This window comes from Microcebus murinus, chromosome 11, assembly GCF_040939455.1.
Source record: "Microcebus murinus isolate Inina chromosome 11, M.murinus_Inina_mat1.0, whole genome shotgun sequence".
In the NCBI taxonomy this organism is placed as follows: Eukaryota; Metazoa; Chordata; class Mammalia; order Primates; family Cheirogaleidae; genus Microcebus; species Microcebus murinus.
Genome location: NC_134114.1, coordinates 57,121,924 through 57,143,362, shown reverse-complemented (window position 1 = coordinate 57,143,362; position 21,439 = coordinate 57,121,924). Strand labels below are relative to the sequence as shown.

General features: G+C 37.8%; 1 protein-coding gene and 1 long non-coding RNA gene across 3 annotated transcripts in view; one reads left to right on the top strand and one right to left on the bottom strand.

Annotated features, from left to right (window-relative positions):
• JMY (junction mediating and regulatory protein, p53 cofactor) overlaps window positions 1–21,439 on the bottom strand; it is a 98,132-nt gene that overhangs the window by 55,843 nt on the left and 20,850 nt on the right. For both annotated transcript variants that reach the window (XM_076008141.1, XM_012766775.3), the window contains exon 2: window positions 10,783–10,956. In XM_076008141.1, the coding sequence (XP_075864256.1) occupies window positions 10,783–10,956 (174 nt within the window). The remainder of the gene's footprint in view (window positions 1–10,782; window positions 10,957–21,439) is intronic.
• On the top strand, window positions 8,301–8,775 carry LOC142873742 (uncharacterized). Its single transcript, XR_012921700.1, has 2 exons — window positions 8,301–8,379; window positions 8,745–8,775. It is a non-coding gene; the product is annotated as an uncharacterized LOC142873742 (long non-coding RNA).

Here is a 21,439-nt window from a genome sequence, read left to right as displayed (position 1 = left end):
ACAGGTCATACAATCTATTTGGTATTTAGTGAAATCCCAGTTCTATGTTTCTATAGATGCTTCAACCACGTTTCCACAAAAGGCTCTCTTTAGGTAGATGCATAATTGTTAACTTTTTTTTTTTTTTTGGAGGGTCTTGCTCTGCCATCTAGACTACAATACAATGAGGTCATCATAGCTCAGTGCAACCTCAGGCTCCTGGGCTCAAGGGCTCCTCCTGCCCCAGCCTCCTGAGTAGCTGGGAGGATAGGTACATGCCACTAGCTCTGGCTAATTTTTCTATTTTGTGTAGAGACAGGGCCTTGCTCTTACTCAGGCTGGTCTTTGAACCCCTGACCTCAAGAGATTCTGATTTTTCTATTTTTTAATAGAGATGGAGTCTCACTCAGACTGATCTTGAACTCCTGACCTCAAGCAATCCTCTGGCCTTGGCCTCCCAGAATGCTAGGATTACAAGCATAAACCACCACACCCACCCAACTGTTAACCTTACAAAGTTAGGCAATTAAAATGCTCCAAAATCAATTCCAGACTTGACTAACCCTAACCATAACCATAAGAGCCATTCCAGAAAGAGGATATAGAGTTTACCAGATCTTATGCCCTGTTATGAGGGGAATATTCCCAAAATATTTAAGATAGTTCACATATATTGAATACCACTAATTTCAAGGACAAGAGCCCATTTCTAACATTCCTCATATAAAGCCTTTAAGGCTAATAGGAATAGCTTCCAAAGTGCTTATAGTAGTTGCTTTGGGCGTGTGGCCCTTCTGATTAAATGCTAGTTGACCATCCCTAGAATGTAAGTTCTTATTAAATGACATATTTAAAATTAAAGAATAGGCCGGGCGCGGTGGCTCACGCCTGTAATCCTAGCACTTTGGGAGGCTGAGGCGGGCGGATTGCTCAAGGTCAGGAGTTCGAAACCAGCCTGAGCGAGACCCCGTCTCTACCAAAAATAGAAATAAATTAATTGACCAACTAAAAATATATATACAAAAAATTAGCCGGGCATGGTGGCGCATGCCTGTAGTCCCAGCTACTCGGGAGGCTGAGGCAGGAGGATCGCTGAGCCCAGGAGTTTGAGGTTGCTGTGAGCTAGGCTGACACCACGGCACTCACTCTAGCCTGGGCAACAAAGTGAGACTCTGTCTCAAAAAAAAAAAAAAAAAAAAATTAAAGAATAACAAATAAGCTCTATGAAGGCAAGAATTTTTGTCTGTTTTGTTCACTGCTGTGTCTGAAGTAATGCTTGGCCAATAGTGATGGCTCAAATATCTACTGAATGAGTAAATATCACATGGTGACTTTAGTGAAGTTTCAGACATTTTAGGGGGCTCAAGAGTTTAAAAGGAAGAATGGTAGGGACATCAAGTAAAAGGACATGCATGCTAGTTTTCTAATATTAGATATAATCTACTTTTTCTAAGATTGTATCAACCTGACAACCACGACATCTTTTAATAATATATTTTTAATCTAAAAATCAAACTGGTACTTGGAGCCAATAAATACATTGTGGGCCTACATTTTCTGTGTATCTTTTATGTTATATCCTTTATGCAATATAAGAATACTTTGTTCCTTCTCTCAAAATCCTTCCCTTTTTGAGTATTAATAATTTACTTTTGAATTTATAAATACCTCGCTTTATTATTTACCATATTATTTGCAGCATACTTAACCCTGATCAATCCTTAAAATGTTAAAGGAAAGACATTACTATATATATATATATTTTTTTTTTTTTTTTTGAGACAGAGTCTCACTCTGTTGCCTAGGCTAGAGTGCCATGGCGTCAGCCTAGCTCACAGCAACCTCAAACTCCTGGGCTCAAGCGATCCTCCTGCCTCAGCCTCCTGAGTAGCTGGGACTACAGGTACACAACACCACTGCCACGCTAATTTTTTCTATTTTTAGTTGTTCGGCTAATTTCTTTCTATTTATAGTAGAGATGGGGTCTCGACCTTGCTCAGACTGGTCTCGAACTCCTGAGCTCAAGCAATCCTCCCACCTCTCCCAAAGTGCTAGATTACTGGCATGAGCCACCGTGCCTGGCCTATATTTCTTAATGAATACACTAAACCTGTAAGTACAAATACTTTTATATCCAGCCCCTGGAAAGCCATCAGATATTTGTAAGTCTTTAAACATGAATCAAAGGGTCTACTCGTTTTAAGAACTTAGGAATGAATGGGTGAGATCCTACTCATTAAATAGAGCTCTCCAAATGAGTAGCAGAAAGTGTAAAATGAAAGTCCCTTAGAGCTTTGAAATTCTGCTGCTGCACAATCCTGTCTGCTTTATTCAAGAAGCCTGTAGTCATTTTCAGAACTCAGTCTAGAAGCCAACTTCTTAATTTAGTTATCAGCAAAGCAGTCATGGTAAAAGATACACAAAGAAACACCACCACATTGGAAAGGCTAAAGAGACACAGACACAACCAGTAAGAGTATTTTGGAAGCCCACTTGCCCTAGACTGAGGCTGCACATCCAGGTTCTGCTGCTGCCTCCCAGCTTCCCACAAGCCTCACTGCTCCCGGGGACCATCCCAACAATCAACCACCTCTGCACCCACCTTTATCTCACTACTGCAAACTGTGCTACAACCCTAAGCCCAGTTTTCTGATGACTACTGGTGTTGCACATCTTTCCATATGCTTACTAGCTATGTCTTTTACGTGTCCGTAACTATTTAGTCTGGTTTTTAAAATGTTTTTTGTCTCTATGATCTGTGAAGTTCCTTCTTTAGATGTATAATATCACAAGTATTTTTTTCTCAGTCTGCAGCTGGCCCTCCATGTTTTTAACGATCTTTTAAAGAGCAAGTGCTTACTTTTCAGGAAGTCTTTATGGCTCAAGTTTTCTATATCCTATCTTTAATAACTTTGTCTTTCCTTCCCAAAGATTATGAAAACTTTCTCCAGTTTTCCTATACAGTTTTATACTTTCAGCCTTTATGCTTAAGTCTATAGATTGAGCTAATTTTTATATATGGTTTAAGGTACAGACTGAGGTTCATTTTTTTTCTATGTGGATATCCAGTTGTTCTAGTACCTTTTGTTGAAATGACTATTTTTTCCCCCTCATTGAATTTCCTTGTCACCATTAGGAAAATTAACTGATCATATAACCATGAATCTATTTCTGAATGCGATTCTGTTCCACTGATTTACATTACATATCTATCCTATGTTAACACCACACTGTCTGGATTTCTCTAGTTTTTCAGTAAGTTTTAAAATCAGGTAGGCCGGGTGCAATGGCTCATGCCTGTAATCCTAGCACATTGGGAGGCCAAGGCGGGCGGATTGCTCGAGGTCAGGAGTTCTAAACCAGCCTGAGCAAGAGCTCTGAGAACCCTGTCTCTACTATAAATAGAAAGAAATTAATTGGCCAACTAATATATATATATATAGAAAAAATTAGCCGGGTGTGGTGGCGCATGCCTGTAGTCCCAGCTACTCGGGAGGCTGAGGCAGAAGGATTGCTTGAGCCCAGGAGTTTGAGGCTGCTGTGAGCCAGGCTGATGCCACTCTAGCCTGGGCAACAAAGCGAGACTCTGTCTCAAAATAAATAAATAAATAAACAAAAATAAAACCAGGTAATATAAATCCAATTTCATCTTCTTCAAAACTGTCAAGGCTTTTTTAAGTCTTTTGCATTTCCGTATTAATTTTATAATTAACCTGTCAATTTTTTTTTTAAGCTCCACCGAAAATAAATGGAAAGTTATCCTGTGTTCATGGACTGGAAGAATTATTATTATTAAAATGTCCATATTACCCCAAGCTACTTAGGGATTCAATGCAATCCCTATCAAAATTCCAATGACATTTTTCACAAAGAATAGAAAATAAAATCCTAAAATTCATATGGAACCACACAAAACCCTGAATAACCAAAACAATTCTGAGCAAACAGAACAAAGCTGAAGACATCATACTACCTGACTTCAAAATACACTACAAAGCTGTAGTAATTTAAAAAGCATGGTTTGATTCAAGAAGGTTAGAAAAAAAAAAAAAACCAGCATGGGAGCAACAGATACAGGAATCATGGAACGGAGAGCCTAGAAATAAATTCACACATTTATAGTCAACTCGTTTTTGACAAAGGTGCCAAGAACAAAGTGTGTAAAGGACAGTCTCTTCAATAAATGTTTTTGAGAAAAATAGGTAGTCACATGCAGAAGAATGAAATTAGATGCTTATCTTCAATCATATGTAAAAATCAACTCAAAGTAGATGGAAGACTTAGACACAAAACTGCAAAACTACTAGAAGAAAACACAGGAGAAAAGCTTCATGACATTGGTCTAGGCAGTAATTTTTTCCATATGAAACCAAAAGCATTAGCAACAAATAGACAAATGGGATTATATCATAGAGCTTCTGCACAGCAAAGGAAATAATCAACACAGAGGAAACAAAGGGTTAATATTCAAACATGTATATATAAGAAACTCAACACAAAGGGTTAATATCCAAACACAAACAACTCAATAGCAAGAAAACAAACAACCTGATTAAAAAATAGACAAAGAACCTGAATAGACATTTTGACACAAATGGCCAACAGGTATGTAAAAAAAAATGTTCAATATTACTAATCATCAGGAAAATGCAAATTAAAACCACAATGATCTACCACCACACACCTGTTAGGATGGCTATTGTCAAAAAGAGGTAAGTGTTGATGAGGATGTAAAGAAAAGGAAGCCCTAATTCACTGTTGATGGGAATATAAATTAATTAGTACTTTCATTATTGAAAAGGAAAAGTTCCTCAAAAAATTAAAACTACCGAACTGCCATATGACCCAGTAATCCCACTTCTGGGCATATATCCAAAGGAAATGAATCAGTATGTCAAAAAGATACCCATACTCTTGTGTTCAAGGCAGCATTTTTCACAATAGCTATGCTATGAAACCAACCTAAGTGTCCATCAGAAAATGAATGGATAAAGAAAATGTGCCATATAAACACAATGAAATACTACTCGGCCTTTAAAAAGACGGAAATCTAAGCCATGCATGGTGGCTTGTGCCTGTAATCCCAGCTACTCAGGAGGCTGAGGTAGAATGATAGCACGAGGCCAGGAGTTGGAGACCTAGTCTCTTAATTTTTTTTTTTTTAAGTTAGCTTGGCATAGTGGCCTCCGCCTATACTCCCAGCTATTCAGTAGGATTGCTTGAGCCCAGGAGTTTGAAGCTGCAGTGAGCTATGACTGTGACACTGAACACCAGCCTACATGACAGAGCAAGACCCTGTCTCTCTTTTCTAAAAAAAGAAGAAGATGGAAATCCCGTCATTTGCAGTAACATCAATGAACCTGAAGAACATTACATTAAGTGAAATAAGCCAAGTACAGAAAGGCAAATACTGCATTACCTCACTTGAACTCTTGTTTTTTGGCTGAATGTTACAAACAAACAAACAAATAAATAAAATAAAATAAAATAAAATAAAATAAAATAAAATAAAATAAAATAAAATAAAATAAAATAATAAAATAATAAAATAAAATAAAATAAAATAAAATAAAAAGTTGAACTCACAGAAGTAGAGTAGAATGGTGGTTACCAGGGCTGGGGAGAGTGGGTGGGTTAGGGAGATAATTGGTCAAAGGATACAAAATTTCAATTAGATAGGAGGAGTAAGTTCAAGAAATCTGTACACTACTTGATGTTCTACTGATACTGAAAAAAGAGATCTACTGCCAAATTTGGTGACTATAGCTAATAACAATGTATTTTATTCTTTAAAAATAACGGAGTAGGCCAGGCGCAGTGGCTCACGCCTGTAATCCTAGCACTCTGGGAGGCCGAGGCAGGCGGATTGCTCGAGGTCAGGAGTTCTAAACCAGCCTGAGCAAGAGCGAGACCCCGTCTCTACTATAAATAGAAAGAAATTAATTGGCCAACTAATATATATAGAAAAAATTAGCCAGGCATGGTAGCACATGCCTGTAGTCACAGCTACTCCGGAGGATGAGACAAGAAGATCGCTTGAGTCTAGGAGTTTGAGGTTGCTGTGAGCCAGGCTGACGCCACGGCACTCACTCTAGCCTGGGCAACAAAGTGAGTCTGTCTCAAAAAAAAAAAAAAAATCACGGAGTGGATTTGAAGTGTTCTCACCACAAAAAAATGAGGTGAGGTAATTCATATGTTATTTAGCCATGCCACGGGATGTATATTTTGAAGCATGTTGTACATAAATATAATTTTGTCAATTTAAATATAAAAAAATCACTGCTGAAAATTTTCATCTATAGAACAATTAAATGAGAACATATAAATATTACTGAATCTTACAATCTATTAATATTGTGTATCTTGACTTGTATTTAGATATGCTGTAAATTCAGCAAAATTTTGTAATTTGTAGTGTTCAAGACTTTTATGTATTTCATAAAACTTATCTCCCCTAAGAGTTTCATATTCAGCAATAGGGAAAATATTTTTTTAAATTTAATTTACAGTTGTTCATATTTAGAAAACAAAAAATACAACTGAAACTTTATTGACTTTGTACCCCATAACTGTATAAACTTCCATATTATTTCTAGTAGCTTTTTCAGACTCCTTAGGATTTTCTGCATAAATGACAGTGTGATCTACAAATAAAGACAGCTTTACCAGTTTAAGTACCTTTTTTTTTTTGGCCTTATTGACTAGAACCTAGGAGCTCCAGAATAATACTGAATATAAGTGGTCAGAGTATATAATCTTACCTTGATCTAAATCCTACGGGAAAGATTTCAGTTATTTACCACTAAGTTAATGTTAGATACATTTTTCATACATGTCCTTTAGCAGGTTGAAGAAGTTTCCCCCTCTTCCTAATTTGTTGAGTGTTTTAATCAAAAATGAATATGGAACTTTATCAAATGCTTTTCTGCATTTGTAGAATACACTGGGGTCTCCCCATTTTATTCTGATAGTATGGTAAACTACCTTTATTTGTTTTTAAATATTAACCTAGCCTTATATTTCTGGCATAAACCCCACTTGATCATAGTACATCATTTTATAGATTACTGCATCTTTTTTGCTTGTATTAAGGATTAACTTAATACATTCACGAAGAGATGTTTACATAGTTTTCTTTTTCTGTAGTTTGATTGTGTTATCAGGATAAATGCTAGCCTCATAAAATGAGATGGGAAATACTCTCATACTTTATTTTTGTAAGAATTTGTGTAGGATTGCTATTTCTTCCTTAAATGTTCAGAGAATATTCCAATGATGTCATCTGCACCTAGAGTTTTCAAAGATATCAATTAAGAAACCACGTCCATTTCATGTAAGTTTTAAAATTTACTGGCACAAACTTATTTACATTCCCATACTGTTTAATACCTGTAGTATCTGTGGGGATTTAAAAATAGTTTTTTAAAAAATTAACTTGGTTTCTAAAATACATTGAGACATACATGTTTTTCAAATAACCAGGTTTTGGTTTCACTGATTTTTTTTTTTTTTTGAGACAGAGTCTCACTTTGTTGCCCGGGCTAGAGTGAGTGCCGTGGCGTCAGCCTAGCTCACAGCAACCTCAAACTCCTGGGCTCGAGTGATCCTTCTGCCTCAGCCTCCCGGGTAGCTGGGACTACAGGCATGCGCCACCATGCCCGGCTAATTTTTTATATATATATCAGTTGGCCAATTAATTTCTTTCTATTTATAGTAGAGACGGGGTCTCGCTCTTGCTCAGGCTGGTTTTGAACTCCTGACCTTGAGCAATCCGCCCGCCTCGGCCTCCCAAGAGCTAGGATTACAGGCGTGAGCCACAGCGCCCGGCCGGTTTCACTGATTTTTATCTGCTGTCTCGTTTCTCACTGATTTCTACTCAATTTTTTTCCAATTTTATTTAACTTTGTTTTAAGCTGCTCATTTTTCTTAGGGTAGAAGCTTAGAGAATTGATTTCAGATCTTTCTTCTGCTCCTAACATGAAAATTTAAAGCAATAAATTTCTCTATAACCACAACTTTAGCTTCACCCCTTGATATCTTGCCAAGGTTTCAAATTGAGATTTTATGGGCCTGAGATTGTTCACTTACCAAAAACATGAAAAGAAAGCCCTAGATCCAAGTAACTCCACCCAGAATTGTCAAAGAGTCCTACCACACATTATTAGATCCAGAAATAGTGCAATCATTTCTGAGACATGGGAGCAGTAACAATTTGGACTAATCAATGTAACTGTAAGTTAATGTACTTGCAAAATAAATTTATAACACCATCAATTCAACACATATATTTCTTCACTGTCTGAAGAAAATAAGATTCCACAATAATAAATTCAAATATTAATAATACCGAAATTGATATATATATACATTCAACTACCTTCCTTTCCCTCTTACCTTAAGGTTTTTTTTTTGTTTTTTTTGTTTTTTTTTTTTTTTTGAGACAGAGTCTCGCTTTGTTGTCCAGGCTAGAGTGAGTGCCATGGCGTCAGCCTAGCTCACAGCAACCTCAAACTCCTGGGCTCCAGCTATCCTTCTGCCTCAGCCTCCCGAGTAGCTGGGACTACAGGCATGCGCCACCATGCCCGGCTAATTTTTTTTTATATATATATCAGTTGGCCAATTAATTTCTTTCTATTTATAGTAGAGACGGGGTCTCGCTCTTGCTCAGGCTGGTTTTGAACTCCTGACCTTGAGCAATCCGCCCGCCTCGGCCTCCCAAGAGCTAGGATTACAGGCGTGAGCCACCGCGCCCGGCCTACCTTAAGGTTTTTTATTTTTTTCCGAGACAGAGTCTCACTCTGTTGCCCAGGCTAGAGTGGTGTGGCATCAGCCTACCTCACAGCAACCTCCAATTTCTGGGCTGAAGCAATCCTTCTGCCTCAGCCTCCCGAATAGCTGGGACTACAGGCATGCACTACCATGCCCAGCTAATTTTTTCTATATATTTTTAGTTGTCCAGCTAATTTCTTTCTATTTTTAGTAGAGACAGAGTCTCGCTGGTGCTCAGGCTGGTCTCTAACTCCTGAGTTCAAACGATCTACCCACCTTGGCCTCCCAGAGTGCTAGAATTATAGGCGCTAGCCACCACGCCTGGTCCAAGGTTTTTAAATTGATGATTGATTAGCTCCATGTGCAAAGCACATATCGCACCAATGGCACTACTGTTAGGGTGAAACATTATTTCTTACTCTATTTTAGCCACTGATTCTGTATCTTGTTAATACAAAAACTACTACAGATCTTACTAAATTAAGATTTATGGCCAGGCGCAGTGGCTCATGCCTGTAATTCTAGCACTCTGGAAGGCCGAGGTGAGAGGATCCCTCAAGGTCAGGAGTTCAAGACCAGCCTGAGCAAAAGCGAGACCCTGTCTCTACTAAAAATAGAAAGAAATTAATTGGCCAACTAAAAATATTTAGAAAAAATTAGCTGGGCATGGTAGCACATGCCTGTAGTCCCAGCTACTCAGGAGGCTGAGGCAGGAGGATCACTTGAGTTTGAGGACGCTGTGAGCTAGGCTGATGCCACGGCACTCTAGCCCAGGCAACAGAGTGAGACTGTCTCAAAAAAAAAAAAAAAAAAAGTCATAAGAAGAAAGAAAGAAAAACAAAATAAATAAAAATAATTCAGAAAAAAGATTCAGAAGACTAATCTGATAGTTTGAGCCAGGAAAACATTTTTAGTAATATACTTAGTCTCACTTAGTAACAAAAATACATTCTAATCACAGAAACAAAGGCTCCAATTATTTAAGTTATTTGGCTGAAATTATCTTCATAATTTGCTTCATGGTCTTTTTTTTGAGACAAGAGTCTCGCTCTGTTGCCCTGGCTAGAGTGCCATGGTGTCAGCCTAGCTCACAGTAACCTGAAACTAGTGGGTTCAAAAGATCTTCCTGCCTCAGGCTCCCCAGTAGCTGGGACTACAGGCACATGCCACCATGGCCAGCTAATTTTTCTATTTTTGGAAGAGACAGTGTCTTTGCTCTTGCTCAGGCTGGCCACTTGGTTTCACTAATTAGAAGTACAACATACAATATCACAGCAACCGTACATTTGGCCCTGTAGCCCTGTAGAAGTGTCATTGCATAAAGATAGCTTCACAGTTACAGGAGGATAAAAATATGACTAGTCTTTTGTTTTCATCAAACACACAATCTTACATAATGTTCCAATTTAACCCATCATGCAAAAAGAATTTCTTTTTTCTAAAGGGGATACAGAGGGAGAGAGGGGCAAAAAGTTTTAATGTCCTAATTCAACAACATTTTTATGTGAATTATACATAGTAACATGACTTGAGATCGGCTAAAAATCAAAACCTTTAAATGCTTGCCTCTAACAAGTTCTTCTCAAAAATAAATGTCTCCAAAACTTCTGGCAAAGAAGTCTAAAACTACACAGTACACAAAACATTAAAAGGCAGACAGGAGTAGAAAAGGAGGGGAAACATAGGAAAAGGGGGAAGATGGGGATCTCCCAATCTATTTACAACTTTATGCTAACTAGACCACATTATTTCTAGGCTATTCCCAATCCTGGCTACTCAGCAGAATCAGCTCCTGAGATGCTCTAAAAATGAGATGCTCTGGCTATAACCCAAATCTACGAACCTAGAATCTTTGAGGGAAAACGACCAGATATCTCCATTTTTTTAAAGCTCTTCTAGTAATTAATATGCATGGCCAGCCAGGCAGAGAACTTTCAAATAGGCAGCCTACTATTTAGTCTCAATAAAAAAAAAAAAAAAAAAAAAAAGAAAAGAAAAAGGAAAAGGAAAAGAAAGGAAAGGAAAGAAAAATACCTTGATCTGCTGTCTTCGTAGCATGGCAAGTTCCCTCATGTCTCGGAATGGCTGTAGTAAATACTGATACAGCTCAGTTGTAGCTTCCGCGAGGCTGCTGTAGGCTTCATCTTCCATCTGATACAAGTCCAGAAGCTCCACCATGCTCTCTGTATTCTTGTGCTTATCCAAGAGCTGTGAAACAAGAAAATTTTGCTAGTAAGAAAACGAATTATAATAACCTATAAATACTTGCTTTGAACTCACTATCATTTCGGGAACTTGAAACCCTAAAACACAGAAGCAAGCGGGAACTAACGGCACTACTTGATTTTTATCGCAGTCTCCATGCTTCAGGTGTCTCACATTTGAGACCACTGCCTGAATCATTTTTTTGGGGCTCAATACTACCAGCCTAGGCTTAACCCTTCAAAATTTTTTCCACCATCTAGTAGTCTCCAAATTCATTAGAAAATTTTTAAAAATAACTTTTTAGGCGAGGCACAGCGGCTCACACCTAAAATCCTAGAACTCTAAGAGGCTTAGGCGGGAGGATAGCTCAAGGTCAGGTGTTCAAAACCAGCCTGAACTAGAGCGAGACCCCCATCTCTACTAAAAATAGAAAGAAATTAGCTGGACAACTAAAAATATATAGAAAAAATTAGCTGGGCATGGTGGTGCATGCCTGTAGTCCAAGCAACTCGGGAGGCTGAGGTAGAAAGATTGCTTAAGCCCAGGAGTTTAACGTTGCTGTGAGGTAGGCTGACGCCATGGCACTCTAGCCTGGGCAACAGAGTGAGACTGTCTCCAAAAAAAGTAACTTTTTAGAAAGCCTCTTCATTGCTAATTTACAAAGTAGTTTATCAGCTCTTGCTAATATTATCTTAATTTCACCCCAAATCTTCCTGCCACTTCTTTCCTCATCCCAATTTGCAACACTTCCTCAACAACTTTATTCGATTCCTGCCTAACACCTCCTTCAAAATCAAAGTCAACAACAAAAAACACCCTCACCTCTACTGAACAGTTTAAGACAGGCTATAATAGATGTATGTTTATAACTCTCTTTGCATTCCTTGGTAACCATGTATGGTATGCATGTGTGTGGGTACATGTGTGTACATTCACTCATTTAAACCTCAACTGTTGACTGAGCATCTAATAATACATGTGAAGCATTGGCTTAGGAGCTGGGCATCCAAAAACATGATCCTAGTCCTCATAGAACTTATAGTGAATAAAGAGAAACCAAACATGTTTTGTAAAAATTTCAAACTGTGAAATATTATGAGTATAAACATTTAAAAAGAACAAAACCAATACCATAAAACCAAGGGTCCTATGAAGAGGTGGGGAGATACTGGTAAACTATGGCCCAGCTTTGAGTAGGTAGAGAAATAAAGAAAAAGGCTACCCAAAGAAGCTTTATTTAAAGAACTGAAAGAACTATGTAGCAAGACAATACTTTCACATATTCATACTTTGTCTCCGCTTTCCCAAGTGACATATTATCTTTCCAAAAGCACAAAATTTTTCTATTTTTTTCTCATACCTATAGTTTCCATTATTATCTTCCTCCCTACTTTCTTACTTTTAGCTATCACATCATTTTATATGTACAATTATGCTGAATTTAGACTTCAGATTCATTTCCTGTCCAAGTTTTTGGCACAATGTGCAGCAGCGCCTACACCCTTTGTTAATGATACAGTAGGCAAAAACAATCATCATAAATCACATAATCTACATTTAAAGTGCTTTCATAACAATTGCTATACAAATATTTGCTATCATTCTGTTTTTATAAGGCCCCTGTCATCCCAACTTTCAAAGATAATATACAGAATTTCCACTTCTGGTATTTCCCCTTCTGGTATTGGCCGAGTAGTTCTATCAGATCAACTTTCCCACCAAGAATAACCACAAACCCTGGGGCAAAATATTATAAAGCAACTACCTGGAGGTGCTACAGAGTGACTAAAGTAGGCAGAAACTAGAAGGGTCATCAACAATCCCTTGGAAGCAGGAAGGATCTGGGTAATTTTTTATTCATGGTTTTCAGCCTGAGGATATGTCCCAGTGGGTCCTAAAAGAGGGAAGAGGTATGGCTAAAACTCAGATAGAAACCCACAGTCTTGCTGGCTTGACAACAGATTGCAGGACAACCACAGGAACTAGAAAATGAGGAAGCAAGGCTGAGAAGGAGACAGTCTAAGAAGTGGAAACCCCAAATTTGTATATAAACTCTACTCAAATCTCTGGCTGATCACTGGATCCACACACAGGACAGTTCTAAGCAATCTAGATAAAATTTAAGAATAAAAACTTAATATTTCAGCTGCTGTCTTCTATAAAAGAGGCGGAGTTTGCAGTTTGAATCCAATCAACTTGACTGCCTGCTAAAAACAAAACTATAAAAATCAATAACCTTTGGGGAAACATAACAGAATCCAGAGACTCTAATAATGCATCTCATTCAGAATGTCTGGGACATAATCCAAAATTAACAGACCTATAGGAAAACAAACACAATACTCAAAAAGCAATCAATGGACACCAATCTCAAGATTAAACATATTTGGATACAGCAGACAAACATTTCAGTTATTTACAATGATGTCAATGGACATAAAAGAAATATGCTCATAAAGAATAAACAAACTGAAAATCTCAAAGTAGAAGCTGAAACTAAAAAAATAAAAGGACATCTTACAATGAAAAACACAATACTGAAAATAAAAAATTCACTGGACAGGTAGTGACCTTGAAGATAAATTCAGAAAATGTGTCCAGTCTGAAACAGAAAAAATAAAGCCTCAGGGACCCATGGGACAGTATTAATAGGTATTAATATACATTTAGTTGGAGTTCCAGAAGAAAAAAATGGATCAGAAAAATTATTTCAAGAAAAAAAATTGGCCGGGTGTGGTGGCTCACGCCTGTAATCCTAGCACTCTGGGAGGCCGAGGTGGGCGGATTGCTCGAGGTAAGGAGTTCGAAACCAGCCTGAGCAAGAGCGAGACCGTCTCTACTATAAATAGAAAGAAAGTAATTGGCCAATTAATATATATAGAAAAAATTAGCTGGGCACGGTGGCGCATGCCTGTAGTCCCAGCTACTTGGGAGGCTGAGGCAGGAAGATCGCTTGAGCCCAGGGAGTTTGAGGTTGCCGTGAGCTAGGCTGATGCCAGGGCACTCACTCTAGCCTAGGCAACACAGCAAGACTCTGTGGGGGGGGGGGGGAGGGAGAAAAAATGCCAGATTTGAGATTTGGTGAAACACTAATTTAAATATTCATGAAAAGCTGAGAACCCCGAGACAATAAATGCAAAAAGTTCCCCACAACTAAGCTTATCATAGTCAAACTACTAGAAATCAAAAAGAAAATATTCTGAAAACAGCGAGACAAAAACACCACATGAGAGGAACAATCATACCAATGAATGCTGACTTCAAATAAAAATCAATACAGAACAGAAGGGAAAAAAAACAGAACACACCTGTCAACCCAGAATTCCATTCAAGAAAATACACTTCAAGAACAGTGATTAAAATAAACATATTCCCAGATAAATGAAAACAAAGAACTCATCACCAGTAGACAGACACTATAAGAAATGTTTTCCTTTTTTAAAAAAGTTATGAGGGTTGAAGGGAAATGATACAGATGGCAACTTAGATCTTCAGAAAAGAATAAAGACTATTGGAGCCTGTAATCCTAGCACTCTGGGAGGCCGAGGTGGACAGATCGTTTGAGCTCAGGAGTTCCATACCAGCCTGAGCAAGAGCAAGACCACATCTCTAAAAAAATAAAATAAAATAATTAAAAAAAAGACTATTGGAAACAGTAAATAAACAAGTAGACTATTTTTCCTCTCAATTTCTATACATGAGTGTTTAAGGCAAAAATTATAATACTATATTGTGAGGTTTATAATGTATATGACTATAATACATATTATGTATTATATTATTGACATCTACAGCACAAAGGACAGGGATGGAGATGCATCTACCCTGATACATACATGTTCTTATACTTACAATGAAGTAGTGCAATATTAACTTTATGGTATAATGCCTATGACAAATACTAAAAGAACAAATATTTCAGGAAATTTATAGCCATCAACCCAATGGATTAAAGTTATATTCTAAAAATATTGGCTGGGCGCGGTGGCTCCCGCCTGTAATCCTAGCACTCTGGGAGGCCAAGGTGGGAGAATCGCTCAAGATCAGGAGTTAGAAATCAACCTAAGCAAGAGCAAGACCCCATTTCTATAAAAAATAGAAAGAAATTAATTGGCCAAGTAAAAATATATAGAAAATATTAGCTGGGCATGGTGGCACATGCCTGTAGTCCCAGCTACTTGGGAGGCTAAGGCAGGAGAATTGCTTGAGCCCAGGAGTTTGAGGTTGCTGTGAGCTAGGCTGACACCACAGCACTCTAGCCTGGGCAACAGAGTGAGACTCTGTCTCAGGGAAAAAAAATAAAAATTAAATTAACTCAAAAGGCAGGGAAGAGAAGAGAAATAAAAACCTGAGGCTATTTTCATGTACATACCTGAAAAAAAAAAACAAAAAAAAAAAACAGAGGATACAAACAGAAAATAGTCCTAAATCCAAACTTGTCAAGAATTTCATCAAATGTAAGTGAATTTAACTATCTAATTGAAAAGCAGAGATTATCAGAATAGATAAAAAAGCAAGCCCCAAGTATGTGCTGCCTATAAGAGATGAATTTTAAACATAAAGACACAATCACTTCTCAGCCTTTTGGCTAAGATTAAGTGTAGTACAAAGACACAAATAGGTTGAAATCAAACAGGGAAGCCTAACAAGGCTGGAGTAACTGTATTAACATCAAACAGAGTGCAAAATACAGAGTATTACTAGAGATAATGTGGAACATTCCATAAAGACAAGAGTCAATTCACTGGGAACATATAACATATGCATATGTACCTATCAATAGAGCTTCAAAGTACATGAAGCAAAAATGGAAAGAATTTTAAAAAGGAAACAAAGACAGAGTACACATTCAGAGCAACTTGAATGTGCTCCTGGGTTGCAAAAGCAAAAAAAAAAGGAAGCAAAGAGTCCAATTGCTCAAGGCTTCTTGGACATGGCTCCAGGTCATGGTCCTCAAATTTGGCTCAGAATAAATCTCTTTAAAATTAAAAGAAAAAAGAAAAAAAGCAAATTGACAATCTGAGTTAGAGATTTTAACACATCTCTCTCAGCAATTGATAGAACTGAAAAAATTCAGTAAAAACAAAGATAATCTGAACTGGCCTGTATCTATTCAAGAAACTGAATCAATAACTAAAAACCTTCCAATAGCATCAGGCCCGGACAGGTTAACCAGTGAGTTCTACCAAATATTTAAGAAAGAAATACCAAATACTCTACAGTCTCTCCCAGAAAACAGAAGCAGAGGTAAAACTTTCTAACTCATTCTACGAGGCCATCATTAGCCTAATACCAAAAACAGACAAAGACAAGAAAGAAAATCTACAGCTCCTTCGTATTACTCAGTCCCAGGCACAAGATCTCCTTTGCACGCTCCTTCCTTGGGGATTTCATTCACACTTGCTTTTTCCTCTGCGTGGACACTGTTTGCTTAGATATCCACAGATATAACTACCCCACTTCCTTTAGGTCCCTGCTCAGATGCTATCTTCTCATTGGGGAACCTCCTGGACAATCCTATATAAAATAGCTAGCTTCTCACCACCACCATTACTCCTCTCCTTCTTCCTCCATCTACTTTTCTCTGTAGCACTCCTCACCATCTAACATACTATATATTTACTTGTTTCTTTATTGCATATATGTTCTTACCAACACTGAAATATAAGCTCCATTAGGGTACAAGCTTTGCTTTGTTCACTGCTGTATCCCTCAGCAACTAGAATAGTACCTGGCATATGGACACTCAACAAATGCTTGTTACAAAAAAATCAATAAAGAAAAGCTATAGACCAACAGCTCAAATGAACACAGACACAAAAATCCTCAAAATATTAGCAAATTAAATCTAACAATGTGTAAGAAGAATTATAGTACCACAACTAAATGTGCTTTGTTTCAGGTATACAAGGTTTGGTCTATGTTTGAAAAACAATGTAAGCTATCACTAGGGTCCCCAACCCCTGGGGAAGGCTAAAGCAGGAGGCTCTCTCTTGAGCCCAGGAATCTGAGGCTGCAGTGAGCTATGATCACACCACTGCACTCCAGCCTGGGTCACAGAATAAAATTCAACCTCAAAAAAAATAAAATAAAAATTTTTTTAAAGGGTGAAAAAGATGGGTAAAAAATGGAAAAGGATCATAGAAACAGTTTCTAAGGAAATGAATATTCACTCATTAGAGAAATGCAAAACTGCAAACTAAAATTTCACCGGTAAGATCAAAAAGCTTTTGAAAATATATGACTGTTGAAGAGAATACAGAAACAAAATGCAACTTCCTTTGTCTGAGAGTGTAAACTGGCATATCCTCTACAGAAAGCAACTTAAATAAAATGCACTTTCCTTTGACTCAGCAATTCCTTACAGAAAGGTATCCTAAGATATACTTGCACATACAGGCAAAGATATGCTATTTTAATAGCAATTAAACTGAAGTATTATGTAGCCACTAAAAGATATATAGCCCCTTAAGAGAAATAAAAGATAAAATAAATAGTATGCTACCATTTGAGTTTTTTACAAGCTCTATTTTTGTTAAATGATAAAAAATTACGTCTAGATAGAAGAAATAAATTCCAGTGTTCTATACCATTTTAGGATGACTACAGTTAACAGTAATAAATTATATAGTTTCAAATAGCTCAGAGGATACTGAATGTTCCCAACACAAAACAATAAATGTTTGAAATGGATATGCTGATTATCCCGATCTGATTAATATGCAAAGGAACATCACTATGTACCCCATAAAATGTACAATTATTACGTGTCAAAATAAAATAAATTTTAGGCCAGGCACAGTGGCTCACGCCTGTAATCCTAGCACTCTGGGAGGCCGAGGCAGAAGGATAGCTTGAGCTCAGGAGTTTGAGGTTGCTGTGAGCTAGGCTGATGCCATGGCACTCACCCAGGCAACAGAGTGAGACTGTCTCAAAAAATAAATAAATAAAATAAAACAAATTTTAAAGTTGATATCTATACATTTTTGTGACACTATCTGAAAGATACATAACAAACTCTTATGGGTAGCTGCCACTGAGAAGGGGAACCAGCAGAGAGGGGAATGGGAGGAGAGGGATGAAGACTTATATTTTTTATATATTCATGTATACTTTTTGAATCATCACTCATCTAGTCAATACATTTTCTTTTTAGTTAAGTTTTATATTCCATTATTTTCCACTTCCCCACCCCTAAGGTATTCTGGTTTATACATCAAAAAGGAAATATTAAAGTATCCCCTTTGCCATAATATCTAAAACTACAAACAACTATTCCAAAAGATGCAGTATGAGAAGTCTGAAAATAATACATGCTTCTCTTACTGTGCCCTCCTATTTTTCAGAAGTGGCTAAATCACCTGTGGAATTATCTATTTTAAGCTACAACTGAAAAATAGGATTATGAAAGTAAAAGCAGCTGTCATGGAATAATCAATTTCTAATCGTGAGCTCTCTCAGGTGCTAGAAATCAGGTGTAACTGGTGGCAAAGGCGCTCACTTCCACTAGGTTCACCACCTCAAGTCTGTAGCATATTAGAAACAGAATAAACACATTAAGAAATGATAGGACAATAAAACTGAAAACTAAATGAAGTGTAATAACAAAAATGAGTCTTTATAATGAATTATAAACTATTCTTTTACAGTTTTAAAGGTAAAAATTCTCTCTTGCAAGAAAACGTACATTCACAGAAGCCCTCTATCTTAACTTGAAAATGGAACATTTTTAGAAAATGATTTTCTGCCAGGTGTCAGAAATAGCTGAAAAAGAATAAGGGGAAAAAATGGCAGCAACATCTCTCAATAGTGAAGTTCCCCTCAAGTTATTTACAAAGTGATCAAATGCCACAATTCAACAGCAAGAGAACCTTCAGACACTAAGCTTTTACAGAGACACTAAAGTAAATGTAATACAGTTTAGATACTACTGTCTGCCAACACAAAAACATCAAGTTATTGAATGCTTATTAATTAAATCACAATACCACTCTACACAAACATGTGCAACAACTGAGGGCAGAAAATCACTTATTCTATTAAAATATTAACGTATTTATAATTTCCGACAGGCCTCTTCTCCTCAAACAGAATAGTACTTTACAAAGTTGTTACACAGCAACTGAACTTGATACTCTTGCAGAAAGCCCAGAGCATCTCACCTAACACTGCTAATTTATTAATCTGCTTTCTCTGCTATAAAGTTTCATGTTTTTCCAATACTAGATTACCTTAAAAGCATTTATAACTTCAATTGGTCAATCTATTTGAACCTAAATACCTGCAAATAATTTTAAAGGAAATGCATTTTATCACTTCATTTCAAAAGATGCAACTTACTAAACATTATACTTTAGTCAAAACCATTTCCTATAACTCATGATAAAGAACAAGCCTGAGCAAGACCCTGTCTCTACTAAAAATAGAAAGAAATTAATTGGCCAACTAATATATATATAGAAAAAATTAGCCGGGCATGGTGGCGCATGCCTGTAGTCCCAGCTACTCGGGAGGCTGAGGCAGTAGGATTGCTTGAGCCCAGGAGATTGAGATTGCTGTGAGCTAGGCTGACACCAGGGCACTCACTCTAGCCTGGCAACAATGTGAGACTCTGTCTCCAAAAAAAAAACAAGTAAAATACCAATCAATAGCCTGTTATAATTACATAATTTAATTTTCTACTTTGCTAACTGACAAAACTGACAAAATCCAGGGAATAAACTGAACTGTAGGCATGTGCAGCTTATAAACTACAAAATGCTCATGGTACTATAAATAACACACACAAAAAGGAGTAGAAAGAAACTGTAAAGAAAGTTGGATTACTTAGAATTAAGCATGTTTGGGATAGAGAGGGAAAGAGGCCTGAATTTAAAATGTGGAAGATGTGAAAAATGCATGCTTGCTAAATTTGAGAGGATTCACTGAGAAACATACTAAATAAGAATGCAGATGAATCTAAATAAAAATTTAGGCTGGGCGCGGTGGCTCACACCTGTAATCCTAGCACTCTGGGAGGCTAAGGCGGTCGGATCGCTCTGAGGTCAGGAGTTCGAAACCAGCCTGAGCAAGAGCGAGACCCCGTCTCTACTATAAATAGAAAGAAATTAATTGGCCAACTAAAAATATGTAGAAAAAATTAGCCGGGCATGGTGGCACACGCCTGGAGTCCCAGCTACTCGGGAGGCTGAGGCAGCAGGATTGTTTGAGCCCAGGAGTTTGAGGTTTCTGTGAGCTAGGCTGACACCACAGCACTCACTCTAGCCTGGGCAACAAAGCGAGACTCTGTCTCCAAAAAAAAAAAAAAATTTAACGTGCCTGCAAAGGATTTAAGAAGCAGCACTGAAGCTCAATCAATACAACATAAGAATAGTTACAAGCCAGGTGTGGTGGCTCACACCTGCAGTCCCAACTACTCAATAGGCTGAGGCAGGAGGATCACTTTAAGCCCAGGAGTTGCAGTGAGCTATGATCACGACACTGCACTCCAGCCTGGGAAACAGAACAAGATCACGGTTTCTTTATTAAAAAAAAATTAAAATTAAAAATTAAAAAACACACACCAGTCACAGCAGGACTCAACAGATAGGAAAGACAAAGAACAGCGACATGGGAAGTAAAGCTTTGAATTAATTCTGCTTCAAAATCTGACAAATCTTTTGTAAGGCATGGTGGCTCACACCTATAATCTCAGTGTTCTGGGAGGCCAAGAGTTAAGGAACAGCCTGGGCAACACAGAGACTTCATATTTTAAAAAAAGTCTGACACATCTCCTGTGCAATTTTTTTAAATTTATTAATTTTTTTCTACCGGACAGGGTCTCACTCTGTCACCCAGGTTGGAGTGCAGTGGCTCAATCATAGCTCACTGTGCTCACTGTAACCATGAAGTCCTGACTCAAGTGATCCTTCTATCTCGACCTCCCAAGTAGCTAGGACATACAGTAGTGTGCCCCTATGCCCAGCTATTTTTTATTTTTCTAGAGATGGCTATGTTGCCCAAACTGGTCTACAACTTCTGGCCTCAAGCTATCCTCCCACCCTGGCTTCCCAAGTGCTGGGATTACAGGTGAGCCACCACACCTGGCCTGTTGTGCAATTTTTAGAAAATAATTTTGTTCTCTTGATTCACTTAAAAGACATGAAGCAGAATTTTATAAAGCATTTTTTTTCTTTTAAGAGACAGGGTCTAGCTCTGTCAACCTAGGCTGTGGTACAGTGGCGTCATCTGGCTGATCTGAAGGTAGTGAGTTATCTCACTTGGTTGCTCAGTCAGTTACAGATTGACCTCTTTGTTCTACTACTTTCCCCCCTTCTCACTGCTACACTTGACTACTCTAAAAAACAAACAAACAAACAAAAAACAGTGAGGCCGGCCCGGTGGCTCACGCCTGTAATCCTAGCACTCTGGGAGGCCGAGGCCGGTGGATTGCTCGAGGTCAGGAGTTCAAAACCAGCCTGAGCAAGAGCGAGACCCCGTCTCTACT